The 18858-nt window shown below is 40.5% G+C and overlaps 1 protein-coding gene across 3 annotated transcripts in view; it reads right to left on the reverse strand.

Moving 5' to 3' along the window:
• LOC113534829 (BTB/POZ domain-containing protein kctd15) overlaps positions 1–18858 on the reverse strand; it is a 34109-nt gene that overhangs the window by 11465 nt on the left and 3786 nt on the right. For 2 of the 3 annotated variants that reach the window (XM_026927799.3, XM_026927800.3), the window contains exons 2-4: positions 17830–18005; positions 10399–10543; positions 3116–3421 (exon numbers count right to left, since the gene is read on the reverse strand). In XM_026927799.3, coding sequence (XP_026783600.1) covers positions 3116–3421; positions 10399–10543; positions 17830–18005 — 627 coding nt within the window. Of the gene's footprint in view, positions 1–3115; positions 3422–10398; positions 10544–17829 lie in introns of all 3 variants that reach the window. The other variant, XM_026927798.3, reaches the window with a different exon arrangement.

Below are 18858 nucleotides of genomic sequence, written 5' to 3' on the forward strand. Positions count from 1 at the left end.
AAGATCGCATCCTCACTGATCCCCGTGCTCAATCACAGTGATGTATGGAGCTGCTCACACAGCTCCAGCTTTGGGACACTGTCTCTGTGTGTCTCAACACGGTCCATTCGCACATTTTCTTCTTCCTTCTTTTCTCACACTCAATCTCTCTTGGTCTTTTTTCTCTGTCTCTTTCTCGTCCTTCTCTCTGTTCTTTCTGCAGATATTCTCACTTATTCACGCTAAATATTATTCTGTCTCTCTCCATCTCTATCTCGTGTTCTTTCTCTCTGTGTATTTCTATCTCTCTCTGTCTTTCTCTCTCTCTCTATGCCTGTTACCCTATCTCCGTATGTGTCTCTCTTTCCCTCTCTCTATTTGTCTCTCTCTGCGTCTCTCTTTATCTTTATGTGTCTGTCTCTGTATCTACATCTATCTTGCGCTCGTTCATCTTTCTTTATGCTTCTGTCTGTCTCTCACTCCTCTCTGTATGTGTCTCTCTCATTCTCTGTTTCTCTTTTGCTCTGTGTCCGTCTGTTTCTCTCTCTCTATCTGTCTATCTCTCTTCTTCTCATGGTAATATAAACAGTGGGGAGATTCTCACTTCCAAAGACAATAAAATATCCAATCATATTAAATATTAGTTTGGCTTCAAAACAGCTCTCTAAAGTCTGGGCTGGGTCAAAGAGCTGTCATGTCATGCTCAAACCCGATCTCTCTCTCTCACACACACACACACACACACACACACACACGCACACGACTGCATGCAGATGTTGCCATTGTAGGCATATGCTGAATTTAAAATGTCATGATAGCTGTCTTTTTTTTCGGTTTACAGGATTATCACAAAGACTCTCAGAGACAATTATGGGATTTCTTTACTGCATGGACACATACAATGGGTTTTTATTAATTTGTCCAAAATAAGGGCCCTAATTACACAGCCTGGAACATAGGTGGAAATATTTGCCAATACTGCAATATTTATCTTATTTGCCGAAGACGTGTCCGTGATAACATGGTATACTGTATAAAACGTATATCAGAAGCAGTTGTTCCACAAATGACCTATAATACCCATAATTTACATACAACAGATCAGATATTAGGTATTTTAGACTAAAATAACTAGTTTATATCAGGACAGATCATTTGCACAGTGCACCATTTTTAAATAATTAGGTCTTAATGAACAGCAAATGTTTAGACTCTATGAATTTCCATGTTCAATAGATATCCATATCTTTTAATTGATTTTAAGACTCCTTTTAAATATCTTGTCTATCTCACAAGAAAAGTTTCTTTCACAGAAAAATGTTAAATGATCTTCCGACAAAGATCATAAATGTTTTAGACCTTTTTAGATCCAGAAAGGGTTATCGTTGATGCAAAATGGTTATCGTTCTGCAAATTAAAAGTATGTAAGAAATGATTCTCTGAATGTTCATCCTCTATGGCACAACTGTCTGCCTGTGTGTGTGTGTGTGTGTGTGTTCTGTCATTAATGTGAACAGTTTAAAACCTCCTCCTCATCCATTTAAGCAAACTCAGAGACAAAGCATGAAATGTTTGTTAGCTGATGCGGCCAATTAATTATATTGCACACCATTTAAAAACCTATAAAAGGAGTGTGAAGTGGTTTAGGCTGTTTGAGAAATTGTAAGTATGGTATTAAAAAATGCAATACGTGTGTTTGAGTAGCTTGGGGCGGTGTGGTGCTGGAGTCTTTCTGAAACCGAGAGCAGTGAGGTCTTTAAACGGAGGGGTGTGTAAATTATGCATACCATTTTTTTCTTGGGTTCTGTTCTTCCATTCCCTCTGTTTTTAGAAGAAGAGACAAAACATGCCTGTGATGGAAAACAGGCGTTTTGTGCCCTGTGCGTTTCCCTGGTCTTACATGGGTGTGTATGTGTGTGTGTATGTGTGTTTGTCGCTAATCCGACGACGTTCCCTGGAGGTGTCCATCTCTCACTCTCGCACTGAAAACAGTCAAGAGCTGATCGTGGCAAGGACGGATGGCTGAAGGGTGTGTGTGTGTGTGTGTGTGTGTGTCTATGTAGTCTCCAGTACATGAATGCTGTAGGAATGCAGTTTGCCAACACATAATATGTTGTTGTGTGTCTTCAGCTTGTGGTCAATCCTACATACACACACACACACATGCACAAACATCCTAAACTGCACATAACCCATCTACCAATCCACCAAGGAACCAAAACCAATGATTAATAAATATCAAAGAATTTCCTCTCACCATGTTTACTGTTTACTGTAACACAGAAAAACTAGCATCCGAGTGACTAGCAGCTATCAGTTACTTTCTGTAGACATAAATGTAATTGCAGTTCTAAATCAGTGCAAAGTTAGACTGTAACCATGACAACAATATAAACTAGGACTAAATTTACACTATCACATCTGAAGTTGTACTGCTAAATGATAAAATTTACAGAAATAACAGCAAAATGCTTTACTTAAAATTGACAAGAAGAGAGATGTACACATAACAGTAACATAATGGTGGTGCATGCGAATGATATGCATGCACGCGTTTGGGGGTTTCAGAAACTAGAAATGTTAATATCACTCAGGTGTGAGCGGGACGGAAAATAAAACTCTTTGGTCCTAGCAAGATAATGCACACTAAGCTCCATTTCACGTTCTTTGCCTCTACCTCATAGACTAATTTCTGGTATCAAAGTTTCTGATAGACAGTGTTATTTACTTAATTCATAAAAAAAAGGTTACAGGTTTAAAGATGAATAAACAAGCTATTTTCAAATATATTTTTCAATACATTTACATTTGTAAATGTATTTCATAAGTTGTAGCCACAGTTCTGTCCATCATGTTTTTGCAACTTTCATAGACCTCTCATCTAGTGAACACAATTATGAAATATAATAAAGGACCTTAGAAAACAGGTGTCTCCTTTTCAAACAGAACAGACTTTATCCCAGGAGCTGCTCAGATACGCCACCTGCCTCGCTAGCCTGCTCCCATATGGAATATATGATGCGTAAGGGTCCATGACAACAATATCACGCATGTAGTATGTTGTATAACTCATCAGTTGCAGGAGTCTGGTTGTCTGTGAGGAGTTAGCGTGGCTGTGGTGGTGTCGCTGTGTTACCTGTACGGAGTTGAGTCTGCAGTAGCCGTTGAGAGGGAAGCGGATGACGTGGGTGGGGTCCTGGTTCCAGCCAGCGTTCACTGAGTTGCACATGACGTCTCCTGTCTCGGGGAAGATCTCCTCGATGAGGATCTTCTCCCCGCTGAGCGCAATTCTCTCGCCGAGGTCGGGGGTCACGCGCACCACCAGACACTCACAGGGCTGAGCCGAGCGCCGCTGATCACGCTCCTGCTTCCAGCGCTCCAGTTCCTTCAGCATGGGGGTGAGCTGGTAATACCGCGCCTCCTCATACAGCAGATTAAAGTCCTGCAGAGACAAGAGAAAAGAGAGGAACAGACAGAAAAAATAAAAACACTGATCTTTACCCAAAACATGCCTTCAAAATACATCTTAATGCATTTTTGATGGATGTGAAAATGTCCGTGTGAACCTGGTCTAACACTGCTCTGTGCATTCCTTCATCCCAGATATATGGCCCACTGCAAGCAGGCCCCCCTCTGCCTCCCCCTCCCTCTCCCTCTCCTCAGGGCATTTAGCCAGGAGTGATTTGCCCCTCCTGCTCCTGTCTTTAATTTCCCATGAGTCCAGATGGCAGCATTCCCGTGCAGTGTCTATGAGCGATGCTGCGGTCTGGAAGAGAGACGCGATCCAGCGAGCGAGTAGGAGAGAGATGAAGGAAGATTTCGAGAAGCGTATAGAAAAACAAAAGTAGTTTGAGTTTCTCCACAAGTAACACAGTGACAGAGATGTGTGTAAAAATGCCTGTTTGAAACATGAAGATGATGGTGTTCATGTTCCTGTCCCTCCGTTTCTTATTTACACTCTCACCTCGTTCTCATCCCTGCTATTCCTGACCATCGTAACAGTGACTTTCTATCTATATTGCTTTTATTCAACATTTCTAAAATAAATGTTACAATTGTATAGCTATAAAAGTGTCCGAACATTTCTAAGTAGTAAACAGTGAATGAAGGTTAGTAGAGAAAGCGAGGCTGTGGACAATGTGCTGCTTGCTCTCTGGTCGTACAGTGATGCTGAAGTTTTTGGAAAATGCCATTAAGGGCTTCAGTGTGTTTCACTAGGCCAGCATCATCAAAGTGCCGGAGTCAAATTTTTATTTTCCTTGTCCTCTCTTCCTCTCTCTGTTTCGCCTCAATCTACATCTCCAGTATTCTTAGCAAAAACTACATCAAAGCTGGACCAAACGCCCAAGTAAATCACCTCTCTCCAACACAAACCTTTTAACACATTTGAACTCTGGGTGTCAAGAGAGACATGAGGATGACTCACAAACATAATTCCATTCAGGCAGACTGTTTGAGCTCCAAAATAATGATGCAGCAAGAGAGAGAGAGAGAGAGAGAGAGAGAGAGAGAGAGAGGCAGAAGAGGCACCAGAAAATGAGATGGAGAACAAGAGAAAACCAAAGGGAGACTGAGAGCCGTTATTTCCAAGAGATCTTCTGGCAGCATGACGACACTGCAGTAAGCCCTCTGGCTAGAGGAGATTTCAAGTGCAAATCTGTCTTTTACTTTTGTAAATGAGGTAACACTACAGCAATAGTACCTAAAATGATGATAACTGTTGCACTATTCATGCACATAAGTTATACTTCAGCCTTTGCAAAATATTGCTCCCATTTTAATAATAAAGCTGGGGCCACCCCTTAACCACTCCAACCCTCTGAGCAATCACGCAAATCACTGGTTCTTACCTCAGACTGGTGGGAAGCAATGCACTGGGCTGTTATTCAACACGTCCCGTTCTGCTGAGGTGTCTATCCACCGAACAGATTTCACTACATTAAGAATTCCTAATTGAGATTCCTCTGCTTTTACACTTTAATGAGGAACCAATGCTAAAAACGAGACTAAAACTATCCTAATAATATTTGTTCATTACTTTAAGAATTAAACTAATCAACAGCTGATTTATAGAGAGAAAAAGGGAAGAGGTGAGGAAAATGGGACAGAAAGAGAGAAAAGAAACAACCAGATTGTGTGTGTGTGTGAGAGAGAGAGAAGCAGAAAGATAAGGAAAGAGAAGGAGAAAAGAAGAGAAGAGAGGGGGTAAAGGCAGGGAGAGAAAATGAGAGCGACAAAGAGAAGTAAGAAGTTGTTCTGTGGCCGAACTAACGACACAATGGACACAAACTATACAAAATCTTCACATTTGTCTAAGAATCAGTGCTGATAATGCTTCAGGGTATACACTAAGCAAATTGTCTACTGCATGGAACTATTTCAGCATGTACAAAACAGCAGAAGTGTTACTTACAAGCTGTGTTCTACTAAACATTCATGAGCAGGCCCTGCTACTAATAACAGACAGATCAGGGCATGACACAAGATGATGAGTTTCTTACTTGCTCCTGCCAAAACAGACAGTAATGGACTGAGGTGAATGGTAGCCCACTGAGAATTCAATACCACCAGAAAACCTCCATGAAAGCCTGTAAATGGAGGCAGACGTGTACTGTATGACCAAAAGAATGGGGACACCTGACCTTCACACCCATATGTAGTTCTTCCCCAAACTGTTGCCACAAAGTCTGAAGCAAATTGTATGGAATGTCTTTGTATGCTGTAGCATTAAGATTTCCGTTCACTGTAACTAAGAGGCTCAAACCTGTTCCAGCATGACAATGCCGCTGTGCACAAAGCGAGCTCCATGAAGACATGGTGTGTGAAGGTTGGAGTGGAAGAACTCGAGTGTCCTGCACAGAGCCCTGACCTCAACCCCACTGAACACCTTTGGGATGAACTGGAACACCGACTGAACCCCAGACCTCCTCACCAACATCAGCACCTGACCTCACTAATGCTCTTGTAGCTGAATGAACACAAATCCCCACAGCCACGCTCCAACATCTAGTGGAAAGCCTTTCCAGAAGAGTGGAGCTTATTATAACAGTAAAGGGAAACTAAATGTCTGCACCATGGCTATTTAAACAGGTTTTAAAAAAATAAGACTAAGTGCATATTTATGCTTTCTCATAACTAAAATGACTGCTTTTCAGCTAACTTTGTAGTTAAATGCAGCATTACAACAAGATGGAACAGCACCAACAACATGTTAAAATGGAGTAAGCGATTGCTGCTTACGCTGCAGATTACAAGCAGGCAGAGCACTCATGGAGAATATAATCAGACTTTCTATTTGAACAAGAGATAAGCACAGCAGACTACATACCATTTTTGGAGTTAGTGAAACAGGTACTTATTGGTTGACAAGATGTCAAACAATAAAAATGCACTACTGGATACATGACATGTTCTGAGAGCATCGCAATCATGTTTGACCTGAAGTATAAAGACAAGTTCTCTGATGGGATTACAAAACAACATACTGAAGAAATGTCTGTGAAAAAAATGGACAAAAATGAACCTGGGGCGACGGAGACGATACGCACAGCACACAGTGAGGTTAGGTACTGTGGTTTTTGTCTTGGCCGTTGTTCCTTACGTACCTGACTGCTCCATTTAGGCAAATCTGATTGTTAAGTGTTTCATGTATTCAAACAAGTTTGTTCAAGAAAACAATCCTTGATCACTTTTTTAGTTCTGTGTCTCACATAATGGCAGAGATGCTTCTAACGGTGAAATTCTATCCTATACACTCGCTGAGAGGCCCGATCAGTGATGAGAAATTACTGTATACACAATACAGCAATCAGGTTAAGATTTCATTATTTCATACAATTTTCAGTTTAACAAAACAGTAATCAGGTTAGATATTTATTATGCAGGGGTTTTCTCAATTTTTTAAACAGGTGCTTTCTATTTCTGTCTCCATTTGTAACTGAGAACATGTACTGTAAGTTCAAGTGGAAAGTGAAACTGATTTTTTTTTCAAAAATGGTTAAGTTTAAAATCTATCACTTTCCCTTGCTGGCTTCAATTTAAAGCACAAACAGTTATTTGTAATTTAAAAGGGAAAGAAAACTGAAGCTGAAGCTTTGAATTGGTAGTTATTTATTTATTTTGGATTACATTATTTATTTGTAATCCAAAAGTTGGTTTTCATTTGCCTGTCATGCAAAACAGTTTCACTTTGCATGCATCAGAGATGCATATTTCATATTTCCATATTTCAGTAATGCACATTCAGCTGGAGAAAGAGGAAATGGTAATAATTATATGGCTTTAACCAGGTAACCACAAATAAGTGCAGTGTAACCCAACCTATATGTTACCTATATAACCACCTCCTCAGTAAATGTGTGTGTGTGTGTGTGTGTGTGTGTGAGTGTGATGTAACTTTCCTTTTTGACATGAAAACTCCTGATAAAACCAACACAGTGTCTTTGTCTTAAACTCCCCCTTCAAATCAAGCCATACGTATCAGTTGTAATTATTTATTTTACTTATTTTATTGTTCCTTCATTCACTCATTCAATGGCATTATCTTGGACTCCCTCTCAAATCAAGCCCTAAGTCTCAGTCTACCTTCTATCTATCTTTCAAAATGATATTGGTATCAGCCGGCAATTTTCATACCGGTCTCTCTCAGTGACATGCAACTGGGGCAAGACCAATCACAAGCTCTCTGACTCTATTTCGCTCCAACGAAAAAATTCCATCTGTGCTTAATTCTCACATAAATTACAATCTCTTACTTTTATTTGCATAGAATGACAACAGGTTATACTGATCTTATGAACTCTGTACTACGGATTAAACAGCTGTGTATTCTTCACTGCTGAACACACACGACTGCAACTGTAGCTGTCAATATGCACACGCACTGTATACAGCATCAATTACTTATTTTAATGATATTTACTGATGTATCCTGGCAGCACCTGATCCTCTTGATCCTCTTAGTCTCTCAACAAAAACTATATTTTGCACTGCTGCAAATGAAATCTGTTCACTGACTTAAAGGAACACACCAGCTGCCTGTGCCGGGGTGTGGTACTGATCCCTGAGGCCAAGCGGAGCAGTGATGTCATGCTGATAAGGACACGCAGTAATCCCACCAGTCACCGTATTTCCTCTTTCAGAGGTCACGCAAATCAAAAGGTATGAGGGCAATGATTTCAAATGACATGTTACCATCCATCCAGATTTCTAGACTGCAACAGCAACGCTGTATGACATGTCTTGGATTTAATTCAGCTCGGTATTTCTGTTGTTTGTTCACATGCTGGTACTTTGCATTTACTGATTACTTGTAGTCCATATTGTATCAATATACAGTTTAAAGGAGGATTTCTACCAGAAAGTGTAGCTGATATGGATATGGATGATGCCTGCTATTTAACAAAATCCTTTTTTCAAAAATGTTGATAGGTTAGATATGATACAGAGGCTTGATTGTAGCGTTTACTTTGCACTGAGACACCTGAAAACTATGCTTTTGTGCTTCCTCGCTAAAGCAGGGGTCGGACCAGACACGAATAAAATTCACCCAGCAGAAAAATGAAACAATTCACTGAAGGGGAAAGTAAGTGGGATGTGAACGACACGCACTGGCTTCTGGTAGTGCTTATTTTCTGGGTGAACTCTGACCTGTGTATTCAAAAGCCTCATTCTTGTGTTCCAATCGAAACCAAGTGGGCGGGACCGTAGTGTCTTTGGTTGGTTTAAAAAAAAAAACTTTCTGCTTATTATTAAGTAGTGGTCACACTGGACTTTTGCCTTGTTGTTTTCTTACTGTTCCTTGGTGCAAATGTGGAAAAAACTAGCCACGAACATGCACGACTTTTTTTTGTGGTAAAACCTTTGTTCTCTCTGCCTGCTAGGATTTTCTTTTCAGTAATGCTCGAACCTCTGAAGATGTCTGAAGCAAATATAAGGAGATATGGACAGGCGTATGCGTCTACGGAAAATGATTTTATATTTGCAATAGACTTCCATGTGTTATGTGTTTGCTACATGTACAGTGTGAAACATCAGACAGCAAACATGTTGTGTCTGATCGACTACACTGTGCAAGAAATAAACTGAGGGGAGGTTATTCTACACTGGACCGCTTGTCTTGTGATACACTGTTAGAAACCTTGGCTTTGACATCCAGTTCATAACATCTTTATTTCTGAAGCCTGTAGATTCTATTTTCTCTCCCAAGAGCTTTCTCCACTAAAATCCGCATGAAACCTCTGTTTTGTCAGTGTGCTTGTACTGGATGGTTCATACACTGATTATTGTGCAGTGTGAAGGCAGCTGTGTGTCTGTGTGAAGCTTGGCCAGGTGGAGCAGCTTCCTCATGCGTAGAGCAATATAGGAGCCAGGTGTGTGCAGCCTTCCTGAGTTAATCTGCACTAACATGGCTGCGTGTGTGTGTGTGTGTGAAAGGGAATGGTAGAACAAGGGACAGAGACCCTAGGTCCACAGTCTACACACTTCATGCATTGAGACATTTGTGTATGTGTTTATTCATGTTGTGGGTCTCTGTAGTAGAAGGGCCATTTTGCTGACAAAGACAGAAAAAAAAATGTATACGTGAGACACAACAAGAGTAGAAAAAGAGAGAAAGGATGAGTTGAGAGGTTTTTGGAACGACAAGCCTCCCTCATTGGAACTGACAGGCAGATAGGCCACGCCTCCTTTACATTGACTTTTTTTTTTTTTATAATAATTCTAAATAACAGTACACTAGTAATTAAAAACAGTGCATGTGACATCAGATTTTATCGATGCAGGAATGCCGGGCTCGAGTCGGTTGCCATTAAATCTCAAATTATACAGACCTGCCGACATTTACACATTTTGCATAGAAGCTCTGTGTTTTAACATCGAAGTATGTTGTTATGAGATACTGCTGAAAAATACCCCAAAACAGAAGCCTTCCTTTTTCTTCTAATAAACACTGCAGTTGAGCTGATCGACAGGTGAATGTGGAGTGACTGATAGTTGTGTAGGTGTTCTGAGCTCTCTGATATTAACTGACACCTAATACACCTTCTGGAAAATGGTCAAAACGGCACAGAAAAAGAGAAAAGGCCAAATATTTTGACAGGAAAAAAAGAGTCTCAGATCTAAAATTACAAATAATTTCAATGATAATGAAAATTAAAAAGTGATTTAAAACACAAAGCAGCAAGTCAACAGTGAAAATATTGGCTGTGTGGAACCGTTTCAGGTTTCTACACAAGCAATCTGTAAATTTTTAAATATTTTTTGAAAGTTTTTTACTCTTACCCCAGTCCTAGGACTACTCACTATTCCTCTTCCTCACTGACAGGTCTGCTTATGTTTTAAATTAGCACTGTATATATTGTCAGTTCTTATGTCAGTGATCTAAATGATTTCTGCATAAATACAGAGTTCAGTTTTTACCTTAAAGTCTTCAGGCAGCAGCAGCTTGCAGGTCCTGAGGAAGCTGAGGATGTAGCGGAAAATCTCTCCGTCCCTGTCGATGAAATAGTGCTGCTTCAGACTGTCCAGTACGATGGGCTCGGTGCCGTTAAAGAGACGACTGATCCTGAAAATTAAAACATACACATGCACACACACACACAAACACACACAGGCAAACACGGTTAATGGAGTAAGGCTGGCCTCCTTGAAATGCATGAAACAATTACCATTTATTTTTCCATTTTATTAGCAGCGAGCCAGAAGCGTATTAGCACTCCGGGTTGAAAGGAGCAGCTCAAGGCACAATTCTGGAGCACAGAGACTAGTTTGAAGTATTTCTCCATTTTTTTTTTGTTGTGGAGAGAATAAGACAATGCTGCATTCTCTGGCAGAGGAAAAGAGGGTCTGGCAGGAAGGCAGGTTTATCGTTTCACTACTGAGATGAAATGTGTCATATGAGTCAAAAATATGCTACACGCTACCACACAGAGACAAATGGCATTTTTGATACGGCAATTTCATGGATGCAACACAAGCTCCATGACCACTAAACTATCACTATCACTATTAATTATTCCCAGTGCACCATCTACTTACACTCATACACTCAGGGTGTTAATTTAACACAAGTACAAATGTGCATGAATGTGCACACACACAAGATAATCCATGTATATCGTCAATTGCATAATTATTGGCACCCTTTGCAAAAATATGCAAGACATTAATTTAAACATATTTTTAAATAAAGAAAATATATAATAATTAATTTTCACATTTTTAAAATATAAAATCTAGTGTTGCGTCCATGGTTTCAAAATTACTGGCACCCCACAATTAATATTTGATTGACGAATGCTGGGGTAATAAATGAATTGAGCAATTCACGATGATCTTCGGAAGAGAAGCAAGACCACAAGCCTCAAAACAGTGCAAAGCATCAATGATCCATCACTGTATTTTTGCCAAACATACCGATTGATTCAGTTCAGAGCCAAATAAGCTTGATTTTGGTTTCATCTAACCGTTACAAACAATTCTGATTATAAATCTCCATTTTGTGGCTTTCTCTCTAAAAGGGATTTGTTCATCCAACACAGCTTTCTGTCAAAACTCATGACTAATCAGCAATAACGAATCTGTTATCATTGGGCTCTTCTTTGCCTCCCTCATCATCCTCCTTACTGTGCATGCTCTTCGGGGGAAGTATTTAATCATTCCAGACATTTGAAAACGTTTTATTACAGCCCTGATTGCGTTTAATGGAATCTTAATGCCAAGTACTAAATTTGAGATGAACGCAGCTTCCTGCTTGACTTCCTGTCTGAAACCTCTCCTGTCAGTGGAGCTGGTGTTATCGCTGCGCTGATGTAATCTCGGCCTGGTCAGCTGATTTCAAAGAGAATCACAGGAGAGTTACAGCTCTTCCCATGCGAGTGCTTGTCATAGCTCGTTATGAAGCTAAACAGAGAGCGAGAGAGAAAAGAGGGAACAAAGACATCAACGGGAGATTCAATGCACACAGGTGTGTTTGCGCTGAAGCCTAAAGCTCAGAGATGAATGGAATTGAATTTCTATTACAGTCTGTCTCTCTTGCTTTAACGCTCGGCGAGTGTGGGAGGAATTGCACTACAAGGAGTATCTGTCCAATTCAGCAGCTTTAACAACACAGGATGGGTAGTGACCTTATTTTAAAGACACCCCCTCTTCTCTCTCTCTCTCTCTCTCTCTCTCCACAGCTGACAAGGCAAGATTTTGAAGCCAATAAGAGATACAACAAGCTTATTGTCACGATCACACACAAACACACACACACAGAGGACCCCACTCAGGCTGCCAGCCAGTATATTAGCTAGGGAGCTAGGTGACAGAGTGTGCACTACTGTATGTACATATTTAGATGTAGCCCTGGTGCATACTCCTTAAAAATGTCCACCATTAAGGCTGGGTGTTATTTTATGTACTCGATATTGCAATAAGTGACGTGTAAGGATGTGGTCACTGAGAGTATTGTGAGTATCCCCTTCAATAAGTACTTCACTGTTACTTTTTGTTACTTAGACCTGATTGATGTGACGATATTATATCAATATTGCAATAAGCTATGTCCTAATATGCCTTTCAGGACCAAATTTACTGTTACTCATTATCTATTGTACTGGTTGTTGCATTTTTCCTCCTTTGTGAATAATTAGATTTTATAGATATTAATTCAAAAATACATATTCTCCCATCTCCAGGATCCCTGGTTTAATTCTGAGTTCAGCTTACTGTCTCTGTGTCTCTGTCTCTTCTCGTGTCTGTGTGGATTTCCTCTGTGTTCTCCGGTTTCCTCCCACCTCTCATAAACATGTCACCTGGCTATACTGAACTGCCCCTGGGTACAAATGCGTGTGTGCATGTTGCCCAGCCACGAACTGGCATCCATCTAGGGTGTATTACTGTCTCGCACCCAGTGCTTGGCATCCACTGTGTCCCTGACCAGGATAAGGCGGCCACTGAAGGTGAATGAATGAAGGCTAATTCAAAATATCATACAAACTTAAATGTGACACTAGTGCCATAGTTTTGAATATTGTTAGGGTTATCACACACCCCCTATTAATTATCTGTACACACACAGATGTGATACACATGTTAACAGAGGTTGCTGTTAGCTTATACATGGGAGTCTTATAATGCTATAATCTTAAGGGAGGCTGAGAAATGACTTGCAATATCTCTGCGTCTGACTAGAAAAAGCTCTCTGCTTGTTCCCTCTGTTTCTTTGTATGTGTACACCTCGCCCTCTCGCTCCCTCTTTCCTTCCTTCACTGCCGCTGTCTCTCTTGCTCTCTCCCTGTCCCTTCTTTTTTGCCCTCCTCTGGAAATCGATGCAAAATGCTTTATAAAAAACCAATACTCATCTCCCTGTTGTGCCTCGGGTCTTCCTTTCTCATATGCTCTTGCAATTCTTCCAGCTAGAATTTCACCATGCGCCTCCGGGCCAACTCTGTTTTTCATCTCCACTTTTTTTTAAAAAGCAATTAAAATGCTGCCTGTTTTTCTTTCCTTTCCTTTCCCTTCCCTCCCTCTCTCTGTCTCCACGTTTTGCCCTTTCTCTCTATCTCTCTCTCTCTTCTTTCACTTGTTTGCTGTCTGTCTGTGTACATGTCTATTCATCTTACTTTCTGTGTATCTCTCTCCTTCACTTCCTTTTACTAAATCAGCACCGTCTGCCCTGAGTATCTGAGAGGATGGGATTCTCTTTCGGCTTTTTATCTGTCGTTAGTGATGGACTGAGCTGCCTCTGAGAGAGAGACAGAGAGAGGAAGAGAGAGAGAGAGAAAGATGCACGACTCTGTGATGGCAGTGACCTGGTATGAGAGATGAAGAGATATGAGTGAACATACAGTTCGTCCGTTTGTCTGTATTGATGTGTGTGTATGAAGCTCCGTGATTGACTCTGTGGTGCTGTTTGGGAATGACGGCAGTGTGGGCTGCTGCCTCAGCACACACACACACACACACACATACACACACACACACACACACACACTCACTCACTCCTTACTATAGCCAGACTTCCAGAAGCTCTCAGTGTTACACAACATCAAAAACCTGTATCAGAAATTCTTTTAAACCCAAGCTGACTGCAAGCTGACTAAAAAAAAAAAACAAAACATTTTGTCAAATGTTCATCAAATGTGTTTAAATCTACCTGAGTAATCTGATCATTATAAAATTCTCAGTCAGTCAACATGGTTTCCAAGTGCTGAATTTGATGTTTATGGTGTTTACTACATCTGGGGCAGCTCTTTCCTACCTGATTAGGTTTCCTTCGCCCCAACCCAACACACACGTAGAAAAATTATGATTAATAGGCTAAAATCCAAATGTCCAAATCAGATAAGTACCGTAATGGTGTGTACCTAAACACACTCCATTGTAATAAACACTTTCTACTCCTGAGTTTGACTTAGATTTGTATGTTTCTTCTGGTTTCAAGTTTTTGGATAGTATGATTTATTAGAAAAACAATTTAGGCACATCAGATATAATTTTTCATACTTTTTAACAATAATTTAAAAAAAATATGTAGATTTGATATTGCCTATGTGTTTTGGGGAGTCAGATCACCAGATCATGCTTACGTATAAATATGTTACAAATGAATAAAAATGACACCTAAATGTGCAAATGTGTTTTTTTCTAATGTTTTTTTTTTTTTAATTAGAATACTAATTGATGTGTGTGTGGGTGAAAAAAAAACAAACACAGAATACATGAGATTAACTTCTACCTAACTTATCACAGACATTTAGCCAACGTTGGAACAATGTGCACAGATTACATCTCAACTTGTAACTCGTTTACTGGGAAAACATCACCACAACCTACACTGATGTACTCACTACCTTCTGGAGATTTTCAGGTGATTTATTAAATCTCCACACTTTCACCACGTGATCACCAGATTCACCTCAGGTTCCCTGCATGAGCCATAGCTTTTCTCCTGAGCTTAACGGATGTAGCCTTCTTTCATGGGGCATCATTCAGGCAGGTGATACAGGAGTTCTACAGTCAGCTACTGAATAAATATTCAGACTTTTCTATTCAAGAAAACATGGGACATTGAGAGCAAAACAACATTGTGACTTGTTGACACTGGCTAGATATTTCCTTGCTATCGGAGGCTGTATTTAGAAAATGACCAGAAGTGTGCTTCTTCTTATTGGCCATCATTTTAACTGCAGTTAACTCTTCTTGTGCGAATTATAGACTACACGCAACCCTCCTTCAAACCTGTCCAAAAATAAGGACTGTTGTTTCAGACATTCAGCATGGTCTTCTTTTTACTCCTGAATGAAACACGCAATAGTTACAATATTTTAAAGCGACCACGGTAATGAAGTGAAGAAATACTGTATGCAATATGGCTGATTATTAGTGCATAATCCACCTGCTTTTATATCTGTTTCAGCTCCAAACTTCTTCGGCTAGCGATGCCAATTCACCACTAACCTCAGATCTTAGATCAAACTTTTCTCCCCGGAGAGACTGATTGTCTGAATACCCACATGGCTGTGCTGCACTGAGCGGCGCCTCATGTTCATTAGCTCTGATTCTCTTTAAGCTCCTGTCTGTTGTGTGTAACTGATGCATGTCAGAAGCGCGAGACCCGACCCTTCCGGCACTCTCCATCAATGTTTCATGGCCTCTGTCTCTTCACGCGGCCGCGAGAGAACAAGACGGATGCCGCCCCATTACTTACTGCACTAACTTTCTCTTCCCTCACTGCATTATTAACAGATCAATCTATTAAAAGACATCATCAGCTTAAAAGTCCTTTAACCTTGTTCTTAGCTGTCGCCCACCCCCTTGGCGCTTTCTTTAACCGTCTGTGTGCCAGAGTGAGGCTGCAGGAGCGGGATCGTTTAGAGGCAGTGGCAAGTGAGTGTGAAAGTGAAACTACGCGATAAACAGAAATAATGCCTAACAATAAGGCCTCAATGCCAGTACACCAAATTCAGCATGCCAGCTTCCTGATTACTGGAAATAACACAAGAAATAAAGAACTATAGCAAAATTAAACTACCTAATTACTCGTTAATATAATAAATTCATTATTATGGTATTTTAGATATAAATTCTATTGTTCGACATAGAGCAGTGCACATTCTGGCCTAGTATGTTTCGTTAATTCGAAGTGGCACATCTGGTTAGTTACAACATTTCAGTCAAAGTCTAAGTAACAAAAATGTCACAATTAATAATGACTAGATATACATTAACACATTAACAGACACAGTGTTTTTTTTTTTCATTATAAAAGCTCTGTGATTTAGTCTATGACTGGGAACACAAAAAATCCAACAAGGGAGAGGTAATAAATAAAAATGAAACTGGCTAGATAAAACAAGCCTTCAGCGTTATTCCTCAGGAGTATAAATGAAGCATCATTTGATTTCCTAAAACAGCTTGACAGCAGCAAAGAAAATACCGGTCCAACATTGACTCCTACCTCATAAGCTTTCTATCAGACTCTGGCTACAAAGTTTTCTTGCTATTTTATACCTCAACATTTCAGCAGCTGGAATTAATCTACCTGCTTACAGATGTGGAGAGCCGGGAACAGCTGTTACTCTGATGCTGTTTCATCTTGTTTACATATTTATGCTGCATTTGGATATGATATCTAATCAGAATTGTCGCTATCATAAATGGTGGGTTATATGTGTACTTTGTTATAGTCTTTGGTAAATAGGTGAGGTTCTGGAAGACGTGTAAATTTCATCACCTCATCATCGTTTCATCAACTTTGCATTTGACATAAAATTTCCACACTTAAATAATATTTGAGTTCCTCCAAACGTTTACTTTTTTTCAAAGATTGTTTTTTTTTTTGTCTGTGGTAACATAACTATCCTAGCTGTGATCTTAAAAGATTTCCACATAATATATAACGCAATGCAAAAAAAAAAAAGTGTGGCGAAACCCAAACATGACAAATAAATAATGATTATAAAATTAGACAATTAATTCCAAAGCTATTGAGAAAAAAAGGTAAATAAATCTGCAAACCAGTACAGACGGACATTTTGGACATGTTATTCAGCCCTACATCTCGCACCAGCTGGCATCTTTCAACTGCTGGACGTAATGAGGTGGACCACTGTAGACAACGTAAGTCTTCATATATGGGTTGTTAATACATTGCAAAAAAAAAAAAAAAAAAAAAAAAAGAGGAGAAAAATAAGCCTGAAGAGGCGTGAATGTCTCTAATGAGTTTAAAATGTTCTTTCTGAGATGTAAAATACTTTTTAAGCAAAGACACGCTGACAGCAGAAGTCTCAGCCTGTAAGTCGCATCTCATTACAGTCAATAATTTCAGTTCAGAAGACCTTAGAGATGCATATCTGCTATATCTACGTATATGAGTGTAATTGGCATGGCCTTGTGCCACGCATAATGAGGTGCACAGGAGACGCTGTAGCTCCAGCGTGAGTGTTTGTTGGCAGTAATTACCGTACACCACTTGGCATGCGTAATAAGAAGGATGGAAGAGGATCGAGTCAAATCAATTTTTTGTCGTCCCATGCATATACAATAGGATGAAATACCGTGCCTCAAGGATCACATCTAAGAGAGTAAGAGGACTGTGTGTGTCCGTGTGCAAATCTATGTAGCGGTCCGGCAGAACAAGAAATGCAGCACGGTAAATAAAAGGTGGTTATTTAGTGTACACTGAACAGTGTTTTTATTTATGTATTTATTGTATACAACACTGTAATAAAGCATCAGTTATTAATCTGTCTATCTAATGCAGGAGAGTGTGTGTGTAAATACACAGTACAAAATATCTACACAGAGCAGCAGGATGATCTAGACGATAAAATAATGCAAAGCTGAGCAGATTGAATGTCTTACCTGGAGTCAGGGTACTTGGTGAGCGTGGCCAGGCTGCTCGTGTACATGTGCCCCCCCACGTCGATGTGCACGGGAGCGTTGGCTTTGGTGAGCTGGGCGGGCAGCGGGATGCCCTGCGCTGCCAGGGGAGAGACCGGCGAGCGGGTCAGAGACAAGCGCGACATGCTTCTGCCTTCCTGGAAACAGACAAACGGGAAAGCCATAGAGAGCAAGCTCAGTGTCGCTGCTGTGGCACGTTAGGATCTCGCAGCTTTTCCGTCTTCCTCGCCCTTTATCAGCTCGCTTCCTCATCTGCCCCGCCGCGTATTTAGCTTACAAATTATTGCCAAGGCTCTAATTAAGTGTGTTTGTGTCGTCTTTTCACCGGCGCAGCCCGAGGGCAGAATGGAAACATGTTTATTAGCGATGCGGAGACACGGACGCTAAGGTGTTTGCCTCTGGGGGAAAGAGACAGAGAGGCACAGAGAAAAGCTTACGAGTTCCTAATTAAAGGTCGCATGCTAGGTGTTAGACGTGATAGGCTCAGACGCTCTGTGCAACCAATCTGAGAATTTTGAGAAGGAAGGGGGGAGCAGTGTTGCGCATGCATACAAACCCGTGTTCACAGCCACCTTCTGACATACGTTTTCTGCTAATCGGTAAGTAGAAGTAAGTCGAGGTGAAATGAAGCTTCTTGGATCTGTGGATCTGTGGATCATGGCGCAAGTTCAAACGCTTTGACTTACTGATAGCATTCAGAATGCCTGCTAAAAATATTCATAGACAATGTCACAATCGCAAGGTGTTGATTGTGACATTGATGATGCTAATTTCTTGACTACATTTGCTTGATGTCAGATCCACCACTGAGGCTGGCAAGTCAAAGTGAAGTGATGCACCGGACAGGTGCTTCTTAATCAGTGTGCAGCATTTAATTCCCTACAGACCGACTCTCCGTGTGCTTCCCACAGACATGAAGAGGACGAGTCTTGAGAAAACTCTAACCAGTCTGTCATCCTCGGTTCAGTTTCTGAATAAAACCTGACCAAA

The sequence above is a fragment of the Pangasianodon hypophthalmus genome, chromosome 6, assembly GCF_027358585.1.
Source record: "Pangasianodon hypophthalmus isolate fPanHyp1 chromosome 6, fPanHyp1.pri, whole genome shotgun sequence".
Lineage (NCBI taxonomy): Eukaryota > Metazoa > Chordata > Actinopteri > Siluriformes > Pangasiidae > Pangasianodon > Pangasianodon hypophthalmus.